This window comes from Eucyclogobius newberryi, unplaced genomic scaffold (assembly GCF_026437365.1).
Source record: "Eucyclogobius newberryi isolate DKJ021-1_F unplaced genomic scaffold, fEucNew1.0.hap1 SCAF_19, whole genome shotgun sequence".
Lineage (NCBI taxonomy): Eukaryota > Metazoa > Chordata > Actinopteri > Gobiiformes > Gobiidae > Eucyclogobius > Eucyclogobius newberryi.
The window spans coordinates 22,417,735-22,441,650 of record NW_027315823.1 but is presented as its reverse complement, the minus strand read 5'-3'; the positions used below and the strand labels follow the sequence as shown (position 1 = coordinate 22,441,650).

Genomic DNA, 23,916 nt, shown 5'->3' with positions numbered 1-23,916 from the left:
CATTATTTTCTCAGTGTTTGAACATTCATGAACACATTGATAGCAGGAGAATGTAAATATGGGACATGGAAATGAAAACACTTTGGTGATTTGGTGCAACATAAAACAATGATAAAATAACATATATATATATATATATATATATATATATATAGATTAGGTTATTAGATAGGTATTAGATATTATATATATATATATATATATATATATATATATATATATATATATAACCCTAACCCTAACCCTAACCCTAACCCTAACCCTAACCCTAACCCTATATATATATATCTAATACCTATCTAATAACCTAATCTAAGTCAAAAAGAAGAAAAAAACATTTTAAATGTGCTATAGGATGAAAATGGAAATAGGCTATAAGATAAAATTATAGAATATTTGAATAAAGTTGTACAAGTAGTACTAATCTAAAAGCACACTCTGTCTCCTCTCCAGGGTCAGTTCAATGTCTCTTCCAGTGGTGGAAGAAATACTCCACTTTGTACTTTAAAGCAAGTATTGCAAAACATTACAATTTAAACAAGTAACAGTATCTAATAAAAACAATTGACATAAGTATTAACATACCTGGTAAGTTCATGTTAAGAGTAAAGAAACTATGACATATTTTATACATAACGTAAGAACAATTAACAGGTCAAACGTAGTAGTAAAGAAAGACCAGATTTTTGGTTAAGAACAACTGACTCAATGTTGTTTTTTTCTCACCATTTATATATTTTTGTCTCCTTAAAACCGTCTTAAAACGAACCCTTCAGTCATTTCAGCAGGTCTCAAACAATAATGAAAAGCATTTTTTTTACTTTCAAGTCCAGTTCAAAAATGGTAGAAACGTGCTCTCAAATGTATAGAAGTAAAATAATAAATAAATAAAAATATTCACCGTAAAATGTACTGAAATAATGCACATATACCAAATAATTGTACTTAAGTATAGTATTTTACATATGTTTTGACTTACTTACTTTTACTGTTAGTAGGTGCTATGGGAAAAGTAGTTATAGGAGCAAATTTTGGAATTCTGTATTTTTTAGGAATTGTTCTTTTCTTTGAATATGACAGTTACAACATTATTTTCTTGTTCTTCTTATCATTTTTGACTGAGATTCTGGACAGGCATCTTCAAAACCACCGTTCTTATTCTCTGTTCTTAGAAAGCCAATTTTATATAGCCTTTGTGTCAACATAAGAGTCAAACAACTGTTCTCAGAAGTTCAATAATATCATAAAAATTGCCTTTCACTGTGTGTTTTGCTTTTGAGTCTGCCTGACCTACAGTATGTGTTACCATACAATCTTACAGAAGATCATATTGTAATACAAAGTGTTTGGAAGAACTACAACCTAGAAGAAGCTGCAGAGATCCACAGCTCAGGTGGACAGGGAATCAGCTCTGTTCTGAAAAGCAAACACTTTGTGTGGTGGAAAGCTAACATATGGCACATGACTGAACACACCATCCCCACATCAAACATGGTGGTGCATCATCTTTTCTTCAGCAGGGACAGGAAAGCTGCTCAGAGTTGATTTGAAGATTGAGCCAAATACAGGGAAATCGTGGAAGAAAACCTGTTGATGTTTGCAAAAGACTTGAGCCTGGACAACCACCCTAAACATAAAGCCAGAGCTACAATGGAATGATTAAAACAAAACATATTAACGTTTTAGAATGGCCCAGTCAAAGTCCAGACCTAAATCCAATCTAGAATCTGTGGCAAGATCTGAAAACTGCTGTTCATAATTGCCATCCATCAGATTTGACGGAGTTCGAGCTGTTTTGTAGGTGAGCAAAGCTGGTAGAGCCACACCCCAAAATACTTTGAGCTATATTTGTAGAGAAAGGCGGTTCCACAAAGTACTGACTCAGGGCAGCTGAACTTTTCAGTTTTGCATTTAAAAAGTAATATCTAGAAATCATGTATAAAGTCCCTTCCACTTCAAAATTGTGTTGTTCTTTCACAATGTTTTAAAAAGTTTGGGATCGACATGTGACAACATCCCAGGGTACAAATACTTTTGCAAGCCACAGTAAATGATACTGTGTATTGTATAATATACCTATACCTATATCAAATTATGATTGAAGAAGGGTTCCAATGCCATTAATCATTGAAATGTGTCATGACACTGGTTGAAAATAGTGACAGTGGAAGTGAAATGCTACAATGCAGTGGCACCATTGGCTCCCCTCATGAACCTTAGCATTCTCCCATCTTCCAGAGCCACGTGTGATGTTGTGTAAATCAAGAATTTTAATTGGTCAATCAAGAAAATTTGTACTTGGGGTAATTGTTTACTTCATAGACTACTTGATGCAATTATTTCCAGTGATGAGCATTTTGTTTTAAAGATTTTAATTTCATTGAGAGCTGGTTGTATTTCACTGTGTTGACTTATATTGCAGCAGGGTTGAGAGGCGCTGATGTAAACAATGCTCTGTGGCGTCTCATACTAAATTATGTTTTTGTAGAAGGTGATACTGAGAAGGCCAGATTAGCCCCAGGCTTTTTTATTTTTTCAAAGCTGTGTCTGAAAGTATCAGTGGAATAGTGATCTGGAGACCTGCTCAATTATTTTTGGTAGAACATAAATAAAAGAGAAGCAGAAAGTCATAATTTACTGCAGACACATGAAATATTTCTATCCACTTCCACTGTAATCAAATGAGGAAATAATACAATCAACAGCATTTGTAAGACCATACAGCTGCCTTGTAGAATATCTATATCACTCTAAATAGAAATAGTGCTATGCCAAATGCAGCATTAGGAATTTGATCCTTTAACAAGAACAAGAAGCACTCAACTACAGAAAACATAATAATAAAATCAAATTAAAAATAATAATGTGCCCTGCATGCAGAGAAAATTATGCTGTTTATAAAATTATATTTTTGGACAATAATCAGGTGTGTCATTTTCACATGGGATAATTGGAATTCAGAAATGACTTCCCTGTGCTTTTTGATAACAACCTGTGGGTAGGATAACAGAGAGGAAGGATTCACTCTCACCAGAACAAAACACAACACAATCCCAGTGTCTACAGCACCAGCACAGCCCAATCTCTCTGAGAAGCTCAGTGGTGATTAGTCCCCTCGTTGTTGTCAATATTAGCATTTGTGGATGAAAAGGGACAGATCCAGTAGTTTGCTGACATGAAAGGTGTAATTATCATTGCATGTATAACAGGATGCTTATTTGCCCCACTGACATCCTCAAAGGAGGAGGTTACGGTGCACTGATCCATATCACTTTATTTCCCATTCCCTCAGGGCTGCACATTCGGCATGGATCAGCAGGCTAATAGAGACACACAGGGCCTTGTGGCATTCCTTTAATCGCTTCTATACCCGTGAAGCAAGGTGTTAAAAACTATCCACTAGTGATAAAAGACTTCTCTAAAATAGTTTTCGTTCATTCATTGTGAGCATTTTTCCAGTTTGTAACATGCAGTTTAATTATGGACATTTCTCCATGTTGCTTAGTACAAGGCAGTATTGTCTCTTGATCACGCTGATGTGTTTGGTGTCTTGATTGATTGTGTACTTAGAAAATCACATGGGGCAGATCATACTACATGTAATGATTTCCAGCAGAAACTTGTTTGTAATTTGTAGTTGCTTAATGCGCATCTGGCAAGTTAGACTGCACATTTCACTAAAACATGGTGAACAAAATTATTTTTCAGATTTGAAGCCAAAGGTTGCATTCACTTTTTAGAACCATAATCCTGGTTGGCAAGGGCCTAGATAACTCTATGAGAGGTTTAAAAGTAATATCCAAAATAAAAATCCAAACATTGAACCATATCATTATTTGTTTGGATTGGATCTTCAAACTTGTAGTTTTAATTTAATAGTTTAGGGTCATTTTAAACGTCATACCTTTGGACTTGAATAATGGCACCATTTTCTGAGGTTATTGTGAAAAGAGTATTTCACTTTTGTTTATTTAAGACAGTGAAGATATTGAACTTTATGCCAGTTTCAAGTGGCTAGGTCCAGCAATTACAGCGATTTGATCAATAAACCAGAACGACCAGGTCGAAGGAATTCCATATGATGCAAAGTCATATACCCACACAACCTATTTTTCCCTAATTTAGGTGACTTTTTTTTTTTTTTTTTTTTTTAATTATAGAATTCTAGCATGTGCTAAACCGCCTAATATTAACCCTAATTTTGACCAAATAAACAATTCCTAAACAAGGGTAATCTTTACCCAAATATTAAATTCACCTAAATATGATAAACACATTGTCAAAAATAAATATTTGCTTATAAAAATTAACCGATATGCAGAATGCAAAGTTCTGCCCTCGGAAAAGGCCAAACCTTTAAGGAGATCCAAAATGTATAATGTTAGTTGCTGGTTGGACATGAACAATGGTCAATGGCCAGAAATCCATATTACATTAAGGAGACTCTACATGACTTTTCCAGTTGTGAAAGATTTAGAATGTTGAGGAGAGTCCACACCACCACAACAACTGAAGACACATTTGTCCTTCAAAATACAATAAATGAATCACCAAAAACAACTTTATAGTCTATAAAAACTATAGAGGGTTTATTTTGTTGTTGTTGTTGTTGTTGTTGTTGTTGTTGTTGTTGTTGTTGTTAGTGATGCTTTATTTATGCTCGTGTATCCTGACTTTTCACTCGTTAAAAAGCATCATGTGACCACTCAAAACAACAATCAAGATAAAAAATAAAAGTTGCAGAGCTGGCACTGGCAGTGATGTAACCTACTCTGGATGCTCTAAAATCGACATTAAAGGTGGTGACGGAGCATAGGTGAAGAAGTTGGACATGTTTCCAGTGGATTTGACCAGTCGGGGGTGAACCATGTGGTGAGTGTTTGTTTATAGGTTCAGCTCATGGGGTTCAGCTCTAATTTTAAGTGTGAACATCGTGTGTGTGCTCTTTCTGTACTAGTAATCAGATATTTAGTCAGGGAATTTGAGCATGCGCCTTGCTGTTGGCATTGTTCTTTCTGTAGAAGGTTTTAGCCCAGGCTGTTTCCAGTGTCTCCTCCGCTCCTTGTCATTGGCCGCTGGGCTCCGTGTGTGCGGAATGTCAGTAAAAGTGCCGCTGCACTGGAGACAAAATCGTGTTATAATTCAAACATGTTTGAATGACTGCGACTGGAATCTAGTCGGGTCTTTCCGCGATCCACACTTTGCATTTCAAACATGGGTTCAGTCGTAACTGGTCCACACTACAAGACTGAAGCAGCTGCGACTGACTTCAACTAGATCTGAGTGAGCGTGACTGAAAGGAAAATCTGGCTCAAATTCTTGTAGTGTGTCCTCATCTTAAATTAGACAATTATTCTGTTTTGCTAAATAATAATAATCCATACCACTTTTATTTTGTTTATGGACTATTACACAACTGACAAAAAAATGCCAGTTGTGTGTGAATTGTCCCAGCAATTTAGAAGTAATGTTCTTATGGATGACATACATTCGCCGGCCACTTTATTAGATACAACTTGCTAGTACCGGGTTAGACCCCCTTTTGCCTTCAGAACTGCCTTAATCCTTCGTGACATAGATTCAACAAGGTACTGGAACATTCCACAGAGAGTTTGGTCCATATTGACATGATAGCATCACGTTGTTGCTGCAGATTAAATATTTACCGCAGGTACTATCCCACCAACCAAAGCAATAATTAGAAAAACTGCAAAACCCATAGCACAATGATTATGTTTATTCAATCGTGGAAATGATTCATTAGTTGTTCATCTTAGACTCAAAATCAAATTCTCTATAGTAACCGTGCTACATAAGACAACTCTGCCAAACAGGGCATACAAACTAAATGACTCGGTGAGCATCAGTCCTATTAGAAAACAAAGGAAAACTAAATAGTAGTCACACTCGATGTTCTCCAGCCAACTCTGAGTTAAAAATAATGACCACAATGCAAGCTAAAATAGATGCTGTCCTCATAATACAACATTGAATGCGCTGCTATAGCATGTCCCAGGGCTAGAATAAGGAGCGATTGGAAAGGCTGCGGCTGCGACCAAATGTCCACACTATTCCCCACATAAGACATTTAGGGGTCACGCCATTTTTAGTAGGTGAAAAACTAGTGCGTTCATAATTCCCACAATGCACCATGAAAAGTAGAGTCCAAGCGACCGGTCAAGACCACAATGCATTGCGAGAGTCGGAAAAGCAGGAGCGGCAGGTCTAAACACAACACGACTGAATGAAGCAGAAGAGCTGATGAACAATTGACCCTACTATTAGTCCATACGTGCATGTCAGACTGATTTGGCCAATCATTTTTACAGAACTCCATTTTTATTTATTTTTCCCTCACTTGGACGCCAGAGTCACATGACCTGCGACAAGGAGAAAGTAGTGAGATACGTGTTCGAATTGCTCTGTGATTGATTGCACGATATAGTCTGCTAAATAGTGCAGGACTATATAGTGAATGAATGGTGTGGAGATTCGGACACAGCCTGTGACTATGCATGGAGATTTTGATCAGTACCATGGACAGTGGCCGAGAAAGGCATTCCGGCAGCACCATGGACAGCTGCCAGCACACTATAGCCACTACCTGCAGTGCTCGCTCTGGTCTACTGTGGTTAAATGTTTGCCTGACCAGCCAGTCCCTCCTACATTCTGTTCAAATGCAGAAGGGTCTGAAATCCAACCCAGTCGCTCCAATTTCCAAAGGGAGTGATTTACAGGTGGATTAACCAATCAGACAAACGCATTGTCCGTTCGTGTCTAAACAAACATGGTGACAAGCGACCAAGGATGTATTATATTATCTGGATAGGGTACTCCCCCTCTGCCTCTGGCTCCAAATTGAGTAGTGGCCACTTCGCAGAATGCAGCCTCTTGGTCGGACCATTTCCAGAGTTCGGCCTCTAAAATTACCGTAAATGCTAAATTATTTTTAGTCTAAAAATAAAATAGAAGGAATTTGACTCTTTGACTGTTTTTAAAATAATTTTTTAACCTCCCGGAGAACAGTGTATGCGCACCGAGCGCGCACGTAACCCTCATGAAAGAGCCTCAGAAGAACATGTGACGGAAACTAAACACAAGCAGAAGAAAGAGACACGGCGAGACCACGATACACGCAAGTTGTGTTTGTATGTCATTCCTCACGTTTCACACATTGTTCCAAATGAAGTGTAAATCAACAATTACACAGTTAACACAAGTTAACACAAGTTAACACGAGCTAACACAAGCTAACGTAAGCTAACGTTTAGCTACACAAAGATGCATTGGAACAACACACCGTGATAGCTCATGCCTTCTGCAAATAAATAACTCATTATTTCTCCTACAAAATGTTATAATATACAAAAGGTTTTAAGCACAGACCAAAGGAAACTAGAGAAAGAAGGGGAAATAAAATGATGTTTGTATTATGTGCAATCAAAAACTACCAATAATTCAAATATAACCTGCTGAAATGGGTAATATCTTACATATAAATGTAAAGGTGTTTAAAAGTGACAGTGGTGTACTCACAGGGCTGAGACTACATTTGAGGTTTTATTACCAATGTAATAATGAACGGTGCTGTGTTTAAACAGCAAAGCACACGCTTGTTTTCTATAGGAATGTCATGGATTTACATCCATGGAATATGTATAGATTTAGAAAACGTGTGAATTATGTTCTAACTTCTAAGGTTTAAACTTATGCATAAGTAAACAACTTTTGGTTCTTGCTTTAAAAATGAATGTGAAAAGAGGAACTTTTGTGTTACAGAGCAAAATGTAATTGTGTCAATAACATATTCCAGTTTTTACAACATTATATATCGATCGCCTGGATGAATGAGGGATTACACCGTCATTATATATCGATGTTCTAATGATTATTTTTCTCATCTTCTCCAGAGTGAAGCAGCCGTCAAGAGCAGAGTTTACCGTCCTGACCAGTGAGTTTGCTCTCTGTCTGTGCTGACCAGAGCTCTACAGGTCACTACAGGTCACTACAGGTCACTACAGGTCACTACAGGTCACTGCAGACACAGAGTCATCTCAAGTAAACTCCTGACCACTCCTCAGCAAAAGGTATTTTAATAATAACTTGTGCCTCGACTAAAAGTAAACAGTGAGTAGAATCAGTACTTTGAATTTACAAAATGTCTGTTAGTTTTGTTAAGACCAAAAAAACTAAATAATAATTGTTCTACAAAAGAGACACTACTGTGTCACATGTGCCTGTGTCTTCAGGACAAACATATGTTATATGACATGTATAATCTAAACATGTGAAGTGTATGTTATATGACATGTATAATCTAAACATGTGAAGTGTATGTTATATGACATGTATAATCTAAACATGTGAAGTATATGTTATATGACATGTATAATCTAAACATGTGAAGTGTGTGTTATATGACATGTATAATCTAAACATGTGAAGTATATGTTATATGACATGTATAATCTAAACATATGAAGTGTATGTTATATGACATGTATAATCTAAACATGTGAAGTGTGTGTTATATGACATGTATAATCTAAACATGTGAAGTGTGTGTTATATGACATGTATAATCTAAACATGTGAAGTGTATGTTATATGACATGTATAATCCAAACATATGAAGTGTATGTTATATGACATGTATAATCTAAACATATGAAGTGTATGTTATATGACATGTATAATCTAAACATGTGAAGTGTGTGTTATATGACATGTATAATCTAAACATGTGAAGTGTATGTTATATGACATGTATAATCCAAACATATGAAGTGTATGTTATATGACATGTATAATCTAAACATGTGAAGTGTATGTTATATGACATGTATAATCTAAACATGTGAAGTGTGTGTTATATGACATGTATAATCTAAACATGTGAAGTGTGTGTTATATGACATGTATAATCTAAACATGTGAAGTGTGTGTTATATGACATGTATAATCTAAACATGTGAAGTGTGTGTTATATAACATGTATAATCTAAACATATGAAGTGTATGTTATATGACATGTATAATCTAAACATGTGAAGTGTGTGTTATATGACATGTATAATCTAAACATGTGAAGAGTATGTTATATGACTTGTATAATCTAAAGCTGTGACATGTTCTGTTTCTCTCTCAGTCAAACGATGGAGCTGAACGGAGGAGTTTACTGAAGTTGTCCTTTTCACCAGAAAACTGTGCAGCCATGGAAACAAAGCCTTGTTAAATACTGAGATATTCAGTATTCAGTTTGTTCTATTTGACTTATACAGGTTGTTTTATCATTGTTCATTGTTTTATGTTGCACTGAATCACCAAAGCAAGTTCTGATGTTTGTGACTTCTGTTCTTTGACAATAGCAATAAACCTTTTCTGATTCTGATTCTAATAATGATGATGATGATGATGCTGATGATAATAACAGTACACAGACTCCAAAACTCCTCTTAATAAGGAAGTCCCACATTGTAGCTTTAAAACTTAACTCAAACTGTGGCTAAAATCAGACCAGATTCCTTGTGTTGTATTAATCTTCTATTTGTCTGTTGTATTGTTTTATATCTGCCTTAGGACTGCAGATCAAATTACTTTTATAGCTATAATCAGATTTACATTTATTCAACAAGTTCATTCATGTTCATTATTCTTATTAAATACATTAATAAACAAATGTGTTTTGTATTTATTAAAGATTGACCTGACACAAGACGACACACAAGGAAACTGAATATAATTAAATACTGCTTAACTCCATTATGTAACAGAATCGATGATTATGTTTTATATTTCTTCTCATTTGATAAAAAACATCTACATATTGGCTAAATTATATTATGTAAATGTATAACTGAAAAATGAATAACAAAATAAATACCCAAACCAAAAACAATACAGAAAATGATGAGGACGTTATTCCACCTCTAAATGAGCAAATGTAATTCATTGTCAATTAAACCAGACTTTTTATCTTAACACTTCTTTATAATTATCTTAAATATCAGACCTTTACAACATGATACATGTATATTTATAGATGGATACAACAATTCATCTTTATACGTTATGTAAACAGACTATTTCAAGCAGAATTATTCTAAAAGTCCGCGCTGACTGTTCTCAGTCTTTCACGCTGCTGTCGACGTGCTCGCTCCCGACGCCAAAGCCTCACGGCGATGACGTCACAAAAGTGCGAGGTGCTATACCAGTATTTAGGAAGTAATGCGGAACTAAAAACTTTTTTGAAGCCATGCGCCAATGAGCACGCTCCATAGGTTTCAATGGTGGCCATCTTGGCTTGGGGGCTTGCAAGCGACACGCTAAACTCTGTAAATCTGAGGTAAATTAAGTTATATGTTTTGTTCTGAATGTTCCGAAAATATTTGAGCGATGTCTTCCGTATTTGAGAGACAAGTGACACAAAATAGCGGTGGTGGTTGGACCGGTTCATGCTTGGAGAGTTTTTTTTACGCCCTCCAATGGTCCGATTTCAGACTCTTCTGCATTTGAACAGAATGTAGAGGGATAAATGCCCTGTTACCTTGCCGAAAGTACCTCTGTCCATATAACAGCTGTAAATAAGAGTGTTATTATTATTAAGATGATAAGAGTTTTTTTCCAAGTTTTAATTATTATACTTCTGATCCTAATCTGTCTAATGTGTGTTGCCACACTGGAATTTCCCCATTGTGGGAGAAATAAAAGTTATCTTATCTTATCTATATCTTAGGGCAGATTAATGTTGAATTGCTAACTAAATTATGCCATTAAATATTTACAAAATAATAGATTTAAAAATATCTTGACCACCCATATCTAATACAAGCACAAGGGTGAATTCCACAAGCATGCACTATATAGTTTGAAACATTGTCTTATTTTCAAAGGGATGATTCCACAAGGGGATGAAGCAGCAGGAAGTTCTCTCCAGCACCCAAAGGAGCGCGCTGTGCACATACACTCACTGAGCATTCACACTTCCGATTCCAGTTGCCCGGGCAACCCTGTCTAGAAGATTTTAAACTTGGATTTAACATATGACACCCCCTGTGTCTCTCCACAGTCAAGAAAGAGGATTACTGCTGGAAAAAACTCTTATTCCAGTCCTCTCCATAATTTGCCTGTGCCTCTACATTTGGAGGTGCCATATGGCCAGAAAACGCCAGCACTAAATCCAATGATACACTCGCCTTAGGTAATGCACTCCTATATTTCTTGGGGAAGTTTGGCAACAGATAAGTAATTTGCATAGCTGTTATATCCAGCATTGACAGTGTCGATGGCTGTAATGAGATTTGTCAAAATGTGGGCCACAAGTAAATCTGCAAAACCTCACCAGAGGCAAAGGAAGAGCTGTGGGCACCAGGCGTCCCCACTCCAGCTCAGAATAACTCTGTGTAACTTCAGCTGTGCACTTGTCATCAGGTCACCACTGACTATGTAGGAGTTTTAGAGTGGTGTTTCCAAATACAACTGTCAAGCCTGACTCAGTTGTCCAAGGCATCTGGCAAACACTCAAGAGTACTAAGACACTGCAGCTGAGGGAGTGAGATAATGGGAGTGTGCTAAGAGGGAAACATTGTGCAAGCTTGAATTTCTGATGAAAGCAAGTAAATGTGTCACATTTGGCCCCGTAAAAGAGTACTCTCACAACGAAGAGCCACTATGCAAGCAGATCATTGCACCAGAAAATGCATTTTCAGCACATAGCAATCAACCACAAAGTAATTTTACACTTTTTAGCAAGACAATCCTAACCTCACAGCTTGGCTTTAAGATGGTTCATTAGCCAGTTATGAGTTCAAATGTGTTTAACTTGTTACTATGTTACCCAAATACCAAAAACCTTCAAAAAATAAATAAATTGGTTTTCTGTTAAGTTATTCAGGTGAAAAGTTGGAGCTTCTGCACTTTCACCACAGTATCCAAAAAACGGGCACAGCTGGATTTCTACGCAACTGTATCATATTTTTAAAAGTGCCTTAAGCTCTCTTTGAGTAAGAGAATGAACTACAACAGTCCTTCAGGCCACTATACCGGCATTACATATAATTAACACATGCTAATAAGGTCTAACATTGTTTTAATGCGAGCTGATTGAAGCCTGGAGAGCAGATGAGAATATATGAACACAGATGGATTCATTAAAGTCAATCAAGCCCTGAATCAACCATCGTCTTTGTGGCTTGTCCTTTTGATATTATACTATTGATTTGTGGCTGCTTCAATGCCAATATGTGTGGGAGTAGATCAAAGGAGATATTCTTCATAATATTTCTATCCATAGACAAAATAGTTTGAACAGTGGAAATTTTAGTGTGGTAAAATGACAAAATGGTTGACTCGACATGATTTGCAGTTCTTACGAAGAAAGAGCAGATTGCAGAAGAGGCTAAAACGATAATTACGGTGCACTCAACAAATCAGAGCCCAATTAACATTTGAGATTGAGTTGGTTATTGCAAACTAAAACAAATACAAACTGAATATAAAAACATATCATTTAAAGGTAACTAATGACCTTATTTTATGCTTCTACATACATGTACACACACATACACACACAAAGGGTCTTGCCTATGGGCCCTTAAATGATGTTTAGTCGTTAACTTACTTTTTATTTGACTTTAAATCAATATAAAGTGTGGCTACAAAGTATGTCAAATTAACATAGAGTAAAGAGGAGGTGCCCAACTTACAGCATGACCCTGTGCTGAAGGAGAACGTGTTTTAGTGAGGCCCTTACGGGGAGAATTTTAGAAAGGATGACAATCGATTTAGGGGGAAATAAAATTGCTGCAGTAAGGAATGCTAAACGGATACTACAGAGAATGTATACAGAGTTTTTGTGCAAAAAGAGATTTTTCCTTGTAATTTAATTTGATAAGGATGGATGTTATCTGTTTTTGCTAATTAACAAAAAAGGCAAAATGTATATCACAGCATGCAAGACTTATTTCTTCTTTCTTTCGACCACTTGAGTCACTTTGGAGATTTACAATTGCGTATGACAGGTTTTTATGCTTTTGTAATTTTACTTTATTTGGTGTATTTATTACCTGTTATACATATAAATGATAGTTTACACCAGTCAAGTAGGTATTTGTAAAGAAAACATTGAAAAATCTGTAGAAAATGCCAGGAAGAGACAGGAACAGTCATACAATTGTAAATACACTGGTGTCATTCATATTTTCTGTTGCACCATTAGCGGCACGGGTTCACATACTCCATTACCATGAACCACTCAGCACACTCTTTCATTCACCTAGTCTTATTGTGCAGCCTAATTTACTGTCATCTTCACTAAACTACACTAAGAGGCTTCATCTGGGACCAGTGAATGCATCAAATGGATAAAACGAAGCCGAGGCTTCTTTTTTTTAATCCTTGTGTACTTATAACATAACATATACACATACATATACACATACATACATACATACACACACACGGATATATGTATGAATGTATACATCTTCTTTTTTTTTTACTCTAACACGATGTGTAAGAAATCACTGAACCGAATGAGCTCCTGCTGAAATATTGTTTATTCAGCTCACTGTCAAATTGGCCGAGCGTTTCGATTAGATAAGGCATTCCCTAGGTGAGTATCAATCCTAGTTCCATTTAAACAAGACCTGCAATGAGGAGTCAACAGTATTTACTGAAACAAAAGACAGAGATTAAAGAAACTTTGGCAGTGGAGTGTGGTTAATTGATTTATAAGCAGATTTATCAGTGCCATGGTCGGAGCCACTGAGATGGGCCAAATTCCAATAAGTTCTTTCTAAATTCAACGCAATAGAATCTGTATAGGTAACAGGCTGTTTTACACTTGTATTGTTGCAAGATTATTGTCTTTCAAACTCGCAAAACTCCATCTTGTAAGGCTCCCACTACTCAGTTTGGGCCCATAAACTTTGCTGTTCAGACACATTACTGTGATTTGGAGAAACACTACTGAGAATCCATCCTTTTACCAAACAATTTCCTCAGGAGCCCTTCCAGGTTGATATTAAGAGCTATTACAGAGTAAGGGATATACGGCCTGTGCACATAAACACCAACACTGGAACAAATTTACTGAATAAAATCATATTAACATTACACAGTTGATTATTTTACTCAATCACAAAGACATAGTTTGAATATGTACTTAGCCACTTGAAAAAACATACTGATTGAGTGTCTTGCATGAACTCAATCCAACATAGAGCAAAATGGGAAGCAACATAAGTGAAAAAGCCCCTGCCATTTCTGGCTTGATGAAATAGTTCCTGCAGTTAAATTGATCAATGTTTCTGAAGTGAGGTGCAAAGGGCCATAAATCTGTGTGTTTTCCACCTTGAAAGGTCAGCGTTAGCTATATGATTAGACTGTGTTATAGAACATGGAAAGTGTGAAAATCTGGGAGAGTCATTAAAAAGTGCATGGGAGAGGAAGTACTGTTCTACTTGCAGTAACGACACAGGTGCCGTGCTGGAGCTATAATATCTATCCAGAGTGTCCTCACACCTATAACGACTATATATTTGGTTGTCGGTGTAATCCCTCATTCGTCCAGGCTTGTTCCATAGTAGAAAAAGCATCAGTTGTAGTCATCTGGACTCAGTTAGAAAAAATAGACGTTTCGACTCTCATCCAAGAGTCATTGTCAATAAAAGAATTTAGATCGAGAACTCCGATATTAATACTGTTCTGTGGTAAGACCCACCCATTGGGAGGAGCCTTCCTGAAGTAGAAGGAGTTGTTTGTTTCAACAGAAACTCCCCCCTTGTATCTACCGAGCAAGCCTATTCAGAATCTTAATGGGCTATTAGAAACCTCTTTGTCTTTGTGAGACCCTGGCTCAACCACCCTGAGTAACCCATTATAGATACCAGGAGATTGAATCTTAGCCCTCCATTTCTGTTTAAAGAAGGTCTTTCTTTTTTAACAAAAATAGCTTCCTTGACTCCTCTTCCAAACCATCTTTTCTCCCTGCTTAAAACCTTCACCTCACCGTCTTCAAACGAGTGATTAGAGGCTTCAAGATGGAGATGCACGGCGCTCTGAGGTCCTGAACTTGTATTTCTTCTGTGCTGATAAAGCCTCTTGTGTAGAGGCTGTTTTGTCTCACCTATGTACCGTTCTTTACAGCTTTCTTCACTGCATTGGATCGAATAAACTACATTGCTCTGTTTTTGAGTCGGCAACTTGTCCTTAGGGTGAACCAGTTTTTGTCTTAAAGTGTTTAAAATTCTGAATAGGCTAGCTCGGTAGATACAAGGGGGGAGTTTCTGTTGAAACAAACAACTCTTTCTACTTCAGGAAGGCTCCTCCCAATGGGCGGGTCTTACCACAGAACAGTATTAATATCGGAGTTCTCGACCTAAATTCTGTTATTGACAATGACTCTTGGATGAGAGTCGAAACATCTATTTTTTCAAACTGAGTCCAGATGACTACAACTGAAGGTTTTTCTACTATATATATTTGGTTGTTCAAAATACGCCAAATGTATCTTGAATGTATCAGAAACAGGAAAAAACGGACTTACCACGAGTTGTGGAGATTCCAGACTTACTTGATGTTCAGTTTGTAGCACAGATCCAGGAAAAATGTCTTTTCTGATCAAAAACATGTGAGATCCAGAGTAAAGAGCTAGCTTAAATTTCTCAGGTTTGTTTATGTCCTAACAGGAAGTGACATCATGGCCTGCGGGAATTAAATCTGTTTAAAACGAATTATCTATTCTTGAGCTAATTGTTGAAATGACAAATTCAAATAAAATGATAATATTCATTTCAATAATTTAATTTATTTGTTTTCTTTCTTTTTTCACTTTCTTTAGTGAGATCATGTTATTCCTAATCCTATGCTATTATAAATATATAACGTACCTAAATCACCAATGATTAATTGCAGTTTTAGATACACGGATACACTTGTCTTTCTGCCATTATGAGGAATGATTTGATCATAAATAATACTTATCGCCTGAATAAAGTGAATGTAGGAGTCAAGTAAAATGTTATTGATACAATTAGTAACATATGGTGGTCTTAGAATATAATATTAAATTGAATCAATGTTGTTTATAATTTAAATCAGTGGTGTCCAAACTTTTTTTTTTAATTCGTGTCATAGACAGAGTACATGACAATGAAGGGAATCTTTCAAAATGTTGCATGTGATTTATGGTTTGACTGAGCCATCACGCCTTTAAGGCTTGGAACATTAATGTTGGGTCCGCATCACAAATGCTTGTTGTTATGATCAAAATCTGCAGCAAACAGTAGTTTTGGTCATTTTGGGTCAGTTTTTTTATTTGCATGACCTCTGCTCTGCTGCAGCTCATGAAACTCTCAACTTATGGCAGTGATTCGTTAATTTTTGCTCATCACTCCTCACATATAACACACTTTTACTTGATACTACATATTTCAAGAAATAAATTGATATGAACCTCGTCTCATTATACTATACATCTGCAGATACACAATGAATAAATGTTGCAGTGACTACTTCAGACAGGAGTCAGGACCAGAACCTCCCGCAGTAAGTGCTGGTGAATCCTGTTCCCTGACAATACTGACACAAATGTGCAGGATACACTTTGTAGCCCTGACCAGGCCAGACAGGTGCTGTTGGGGCAGTATTATCCACAGGTATTATTTACAGGATATTATATAATAGCCCTGGCTGTAAGCAGAAGATGGACAATCTGGACAATACCACAGCCCACACAATGTCAGTTAACCTTGTTGTGTGGGCTGTATGTGCTTCTTATTCATCTGTGCATTGTCATTCCACACTGCCTTCGATCCATAATATGGTGTGATGTGCTTTAATTGTACAAAGACACTGCATATCAAGACATGGACCCTAAGAGCATGATGCTGAGGCTTTATGTTAAAGCATACATAAAATGTAAACACAAATGTTGATACTTCAGGACAAGTGAGTGTGGAGATAGGCCATATCCAGTTATGTCCTTCAAATACTCTAAAACCTCTAGACTTACACACACACGTCTAATGCAGCAACACATCATGTCCACTTTTCACAAATCAATGAGCTCACTCTCACTTTTCCCTACATCTGCTGTACAAGTCCATCTCAGCAGACGAAAAGCTGCTTCCAAAAACTCCTTCTGTCCTTCTGTGAGCAGCACCAAGACCCTCCAGGACCTGATCGCACTTCATGTTCCCAGAATTCATCTGGCTCCCGTCTGGGACATCTGTGAGGTCCAAGACCCCTTTGTCTCAGAGTGCGTTGCCTGTCTCAAAACAACTGCCCTGAGTCTGACTCCTCCCTCCTGATTCTGACCTGTTCACTTCACTTTCCCCCTTTTTTATACAGATAAAGCTGCATAATGGGCAATATACACAATGCACATTTTGAATCTCTGTCTAGTGGTATCGAGTTGCCATAAAAGGTGTGGAAAGGTTGATATAAAAAATGGGAAATTGTCCTTTTTATTTATTTTATTATGGCTATTTGATTCAAATGTAACACAATGTGTCACTTGGAAAACAGCACATCTAAAGCTTTGTTTTAATTATGTATGATTTTTATATTCTCAACTGCTACAAGTTGAATATATTTTTATTTTAAATGTTTGAACATAAAACGTGTAATACTGCTGAGTGTTATTTGTGTGATTAATTTGTTTTATATTTTTTATATTACATTTTGGATTTGTTATTTGATCAGGACAAATTCCTTGACAATAGCAAATTATAGATCATAATGATGCCCATGATGTCATCAGAAAAGACGTTTTTCCTGGATCTGTGCTGAAAACTGGACATCAAGTCAGTCTGGAATCTTCACAACTCGTGCTAAATCCTGTTTTTCACGTCTCTGTTGACTTGAGTGTAATTTAGACACAAGATACAACACCATTTGATGTATTTTGAGATAAAACAAAAATACCAAATATGTCATTTTGATTTGGAGGCACCTATTTGTTCAAATACAAATACATTCACTTATTCTTATAGAAACATTGCAACAACAACAATGGCACCTATGCTTTAAAAGCCCTTTGTCATTTAGTTAAGATTAAGTAATTTATTTTCTATTTAGCACAAGAAAGGGCTCTGACTTAATATGTAATGAAAACAGCCAACGTTACAAGAAGGTAATTGAACAACAACTACATCACTATCATGCACATTAAATTCATTTACCCTAATCTCTTTAACCGGAGTCTGCTGCCCTTGAAGTGCTGTTGTTGTTTCTCACAGGCTCCTGCAACAAAGCAACAACCCTGCCTTCCATGTCTTATGGTTCCTGCCCACAGCCAATAGTTTCGTGGACAGGCCTCCATCCACCCAATAACAGGAAGTAAATTGGAGACAGTGGACTTAATTAAGCTGGTTTTAGTTGTAGTGATTTTCCCTTCAGTTTCCCTACACAAACAGAATTGTCACTGTCCCTTTAGAGGTCTTCCTAACCCATCACTAATCTGATTCTTCCTCACCTTTAAGAAGATTATCTCCCACAGTCCCCAAATGTATGCTCCAAATGAATTTGGGATGAATTCTAATCCAACCCCAGATTGTATTGTTCTTCAACATCCATTTAATAGCTTCTGGTACTTAAGCAGTGTACTATACCAACTGTGATTTTAATCACTAGTGAGCCACCAGCTGTTTATCATAAAAAAAACAAAAATGGAAATGACCAATGGATTGAGAAATAAAATCTCCAACATGTAGTCACCCAATGATGCATGCAATACAGCTGCTCCCAATAAGCGCTTATTTTCGAACAATTGGCATTTAACAGCGCATCATTATTTGTCCAGGCATAAATGGGTGATGTTTCTATTGGGCCAGGACCGTGTTTAGTTTAGGAAGACACACAGGAGCAGTCCCACAGCAGCTAGTGTGGTTAATGGCACTGAAAATAGAGCTGGAATTACTCACCCGGTACCACACAATCTCGCGAAGCCTTCCGTCTGTTTTGAAGTTGCACTTAAGGGTGACAGTTTCGCCGACAACAACAGGAGGCAGGGGTTCTATTGTAACGGTCAAGTATCCTGGAAAAACACAAAACGAAACATTGGATGAACAAGAATTATTACACGAGAAACAATGAAAGAACACGGCCACATCTAAATTGCTTTTGCCTTAGTCATGGAGGTAATTGAATTCTGGCAGTTTGGAACGTTTCTTCAAACAGACAAACAGTGTGAGTCTCATGACATGACTGTGTTGATCAATGTCCAAGTTCTAGCTGCTGAAAAGGCTCAAAATTATAGTTGTTTGTTGTTTGGCTAGTGAAAGACGCAGTAATAAATCACAATCTAAGGGATGATGGTGTACATTTAAAGACAGCGTGTTCACTAAAAGAAAGTTTATTTTGTCTATATAATGAAAAACAAATTAGACAAAGCCGGCTTTAAATGCGCCAACAGAACCTTTGAACAGAAGAAAATGTATTAATTTGATGTTCAGATTGTGACATTTTGCCTTTAATAATGAAGTACTGAACCTGTTTTTCCTATTGTTAAAATTGCAAATTATTCAGCATCTCGTCTCAGCTTTATTTAAACCTTTTGCACTCAGCGGGCACAAAGAGAAATTCAAACAGCTGACAAAAGACTCTAAATTATAATCTAAATTGCGAGTGGGTGTAACAATACGGGCTTTAATTTTTTAAATATATTTTTCCCTACAATTTAAAGTTTTGTGTTTTCAGCATTAGAGACATTTCTGTAATTCAGATTGCACTAATTCCACTAGATCCTACTCCGTTAAATAAGACCATCTTCCCTGCATCCTTTGGAAATGTTAAGTACTTTACATCATGATTCTGGACACAATAAAAGCATGCACTAGAGGGTGGCTCTCCAGTGACTGAGCTGTTGTGACACATTCATCTGCACCAAGGACAGCGTATAGTGGAAATCAGATGCACTTTATAAGACAGGGAGTCTTTAACATCATTTTAATTGAACCAGCAGTATGTACAGTGCATCCGGAAAGTATTCACTGTTTCCCCATTTTGTTATCTTACAGCGCAATTCCAAAACTGGATTAAATGAATGATTTACTACAAACAATACCTCATAATGACAACGCCAGAGACGGCTGTTTGAATTCTTTGCAAATGTATTTAAAAGCAAACAAACACATACGTTTTCACAGCTTTTGCTCAATTGAAGCACCTTTGGCTCTAATTATCTCAAGTCTCTTTGAGTATAATGCTACAAGCTGCAACACCTATTTATGGGCAGGTTCTACCATTCTTTACAGACCCTCTCGACACCAATAAGCGTCGGTTCAAAGCCATTTTCAAATATCTCCAGAGATGTTCAATATGGTTCAAGTCTGAGCTCTGGCTTTTCTACTCAAGGACATTCACAGAGTTTTCCTGTAGCCGCTCCTTTGTTGTCCTGCTGTGTGCTTAGAGTCGTTGTCTTGTTGGATTATAGACCTTTGCCCCATTCTGAAGACCAGAGCGCTCTGGAGCAGGTTCTGATCAAGGATGTCTCTGTACACTGCTGCATTCATCTTTCTGTTGATCCTGACTGGTCTCCCAGTTCCTGAAAAACCTCCCCACAGCATGATGCTGCCACCACCCTGCTTCACTGTAGGGATGGTACTGGCCAGGAGATGAGCCCTGGTTTCCTCCAGACACGACGCTTACTGTTCAAGCCAAATAGATCAATCTTTGAGGTTCCAAAACTTTTTCTATTTACGGATGATGGAGGCCACTGTGCTCAGAGGAACCTTCAGTGCTGCAGACATTTTTCTTAACCCTTCCTCAGATCTCCATCTTGAGACAATCCTGTCTGAGGTCTACAGACAGTTCCTTGGACTTCATGACTTGCTTTGTGCTCTGACATCACTGTTAACTGTGGGACCTTTATATAAACAGGTCTGTGCTTTTCAAATCATGTCCAATCTACTAAGAGTGGACTCCACTCAAGTTGTAGAAGCATCTCAAGGAGGATCAGGGGGAAAACAATGTACTTGAGCAAATGGCAGAACACTGTGAATACGCATGTACATTAAAAAAAAAAAAAAGAGAGAGTAGAGTGGAGTAGGCAAATAATAAGGCTGTAGCATAATAATGTGGGGGAAATGAAGTGCTCTCAATACATTCACTGTATATTGAGTAAACTGTACACAGAATTTCAAAAATAGTTTTACTTTTATAAACATTGTTGTTCAAGATGTTGAAAAGCAGACAGAATTAAATACAGTAACAAAAGATGCATAAAGCTCCTTTGCATTTTTATCATCCTGAGGTGGGATTAAGTCTCCAAGCAATTCTGCTGAAGCCTTCAGTTTTTATAAGAACAGATTTTGTCCTTTACATGTCCTGATGTGAACAATATTTAGTTACAAAATGTACTTAGTGTACATAATAAGAAAAAGTAAACCTGACGAGCTTGACAGTTTTCAACACTAAGATTAAGAAGAAGAAGAAAAGCAAACAGAAGCCAAACTGAATACATTTTGAGTTTTAACTGAAAAAAGGGAATGTTCAAAGCATTGATTCAAAAGTCCAAGTACATTTTTTACCAACCATATATCAAAATGGGCAATTATGAATCATCATTTGGAGAGAAAATTGAGTGTTAGCATTAGAGTGTGAGAGAGTGAGTGTAGAAAGGGAAACATCAGACTCTCTCATGTCAGTGCATCTAGAGTTGCTTAAGTTGATCACCGTGCTGACGAGATCTCCTCTTTGGAGTGGAGTTGAAGGACTGGACCTGTGCAGACTGCATGTCATTAACACAGAGACGTTTTGCTCTCAGAGAAAAGGCTCAGTGCTTATAACATGGCAGTGAGATGAGCACAAGAAGCCGTGAGAGAAAAAGTGATAGAAAAAGCACAATTAAGCACTTTTCAACCCACAGCTCTATAATAAAATAATTGTATATTAGTATAAAAGTATACATATTGTATGATAATATGTTATAGTATAATCTATTGTAGATTATGTCAATTTCAAATCCCATTTTTGTTATAATGACTTAATAGAGGAAATGTGTGCATTGACTTCCTTAAACCCAGTGCGCACCAATCCGCTTGTCGCCTGCAGGAAGTCGGTGGAAGTCACTCAAAATATATCTTGGAACTGGCTAATGTTGAGGAGGAGCCATTCGAGCGGGCTCCTTTACGGATGGTACACAGCGGACAATCTATTTGAGAGATTGTAAAACGGATGGAGTCGGGGACATTTGTTGTACTGTTTGAGAATGTTTTATTTATCTAAAAAAGTTCTACAAAGCAATGCAGTGTTCTATTTTGTTAAACTTGAGAAACTGACTTTGTTCTGTTTAACTACTCAATATGTTGCTATATTTCACTACACAAACAAGGAAAAGTTGTCATGACCACTTTTCTGCCCATGCTGCTGATTCTTATAAATGCTGTGCCTGAAGTCAATAATTACGCTATGCAGTGAAACAATGCGGTCTGTTAGTGGACGGCTTGTGCGCTTGCAGGGATTAATTGCAAACAATTTACTGGCGCGGTATGTGGCATAGAGGAAAATAGTAGCGAGCTGATGGTTTGAGAATGTTTTGCAGCGAGCGGCGGAGGATGGGAAAAATGTAAAAGAGCAAATTACACGGGTTATGCACTTGTGCCAGGGAAGAGAGACGGAGAAAATGCAAACCGCGCATAGCCAGACACTGTGGCTCCATTCCCACGCTATTCAGAATCAATCCACTGTCACCCAAACGCTTTCACAAATTACACCGTTTTATTTCCCAATTTCAAGATGAAATTCATCCAATTAAACCGTATCTGTAAATCATCTATGGATTAGATATTTATCCCTCTGCCATAGTGCGACGCAGGCATGGATCTTGTATAATGTTGTTCACCTCCAGAGTATAATGTACTGTCTTATATCTTTACCATGTACCCAAAGATTTGATTTTCCGACATTTTGTCAACATAGATTCCCACAAAAACTGGGAACACTGTGATCACATTGTCACTCATCATATTTGTCTGGTAGGCGTATAAAATCAGCACAGCATAATTGTTTATATAACTTGTCACCAATCAGAGATAATGCAGCACTTGACAGTTTAGACAGCTGGTCCGGCGCTTCATTGGCTTAGAGTGGACACACGCACACTTCAGCCGAGTCCTTGTCAAGAGAAAATGCTGAAAAATGAACATTCAGTCCATTCAGCTGACGACTATAAGCAGCGCACTTGTCATTTTTGAACCAGCGGATTTGTTAAATTAAAAGCAAATATTACAGTTGTATTGTATTCAAATATTGTTACATAAAGATAACAGCAATGCCATTTATTGTGACTTGGAAATGTATTCTGATGCTTAAATTGGGTAAATAATGTCAATGGACTTGAAGTACGGTAATTGCTTCAATGTGTCTAGAGAAACATTGATTTAAATTAGAGTTGGCTTGACTGGATAACCACCATTTTGCAAAGACATAATATGTTCTTTTTTCTACCTCCATGTTTTAAAATATTGTATGCAAATAGTGGAGCAACTGAATATAACATAATAAACGTTATGTGCAGTGAAATGAACAACATGCCAGCTCTTTAGTTGAGTGTTTAGTGCAAATGAGAGACACATTTGAAGATGAGAGCAGTACCACTCGGCATATATTTTACATTTAACCACTCTGACATTTAAAGTTAAAGGTGCTGGCCAAGTGATCTGAGCGCCAGGCTGCTGAATGTCCTCCCTGCTCTTTAACCCTATACTGTCCAGTCAAATAAACCTGGCCAAAAAACATCAAGCTTGTGAGTGAGTGAACACTTTCTTATTTTTTTAATCACCAGCATTTACAAACTTAATACATTTTAGCGCATTTTCAGGCAACATATTATATTATATATATATATATATATATATATATATATATATATATATATATATATATATATAAAATATAAATGTGAAAATGAGG

General features: G+C 37.0%; 1 protein-coding gene across 2 annotated transcripts in view; it reads right to left on the bottom strand.

Moving 5' to 3' along the window:
• The window catches only part of igsf21a (immunoglobin superfamily, member 21a), a 202,053-nt gene that overhangs the window by 127,582 nt on the left and 50,555 nt on the right, over positions 1–23,916 (bottom strand). For both annotated transcript variants that reach the window (XM_072452172.1, XM_072452173.1), the window contains exon 2: positions 18,927–19,039. In XM_072452172.1, coding sequence (XP_072308273.1) covers positions 18,927–19,039 — 113 coding nt within the window. The remainder of the gene's footprint in view (positions 1–18,926; positions 19,040–23,916) is intronic.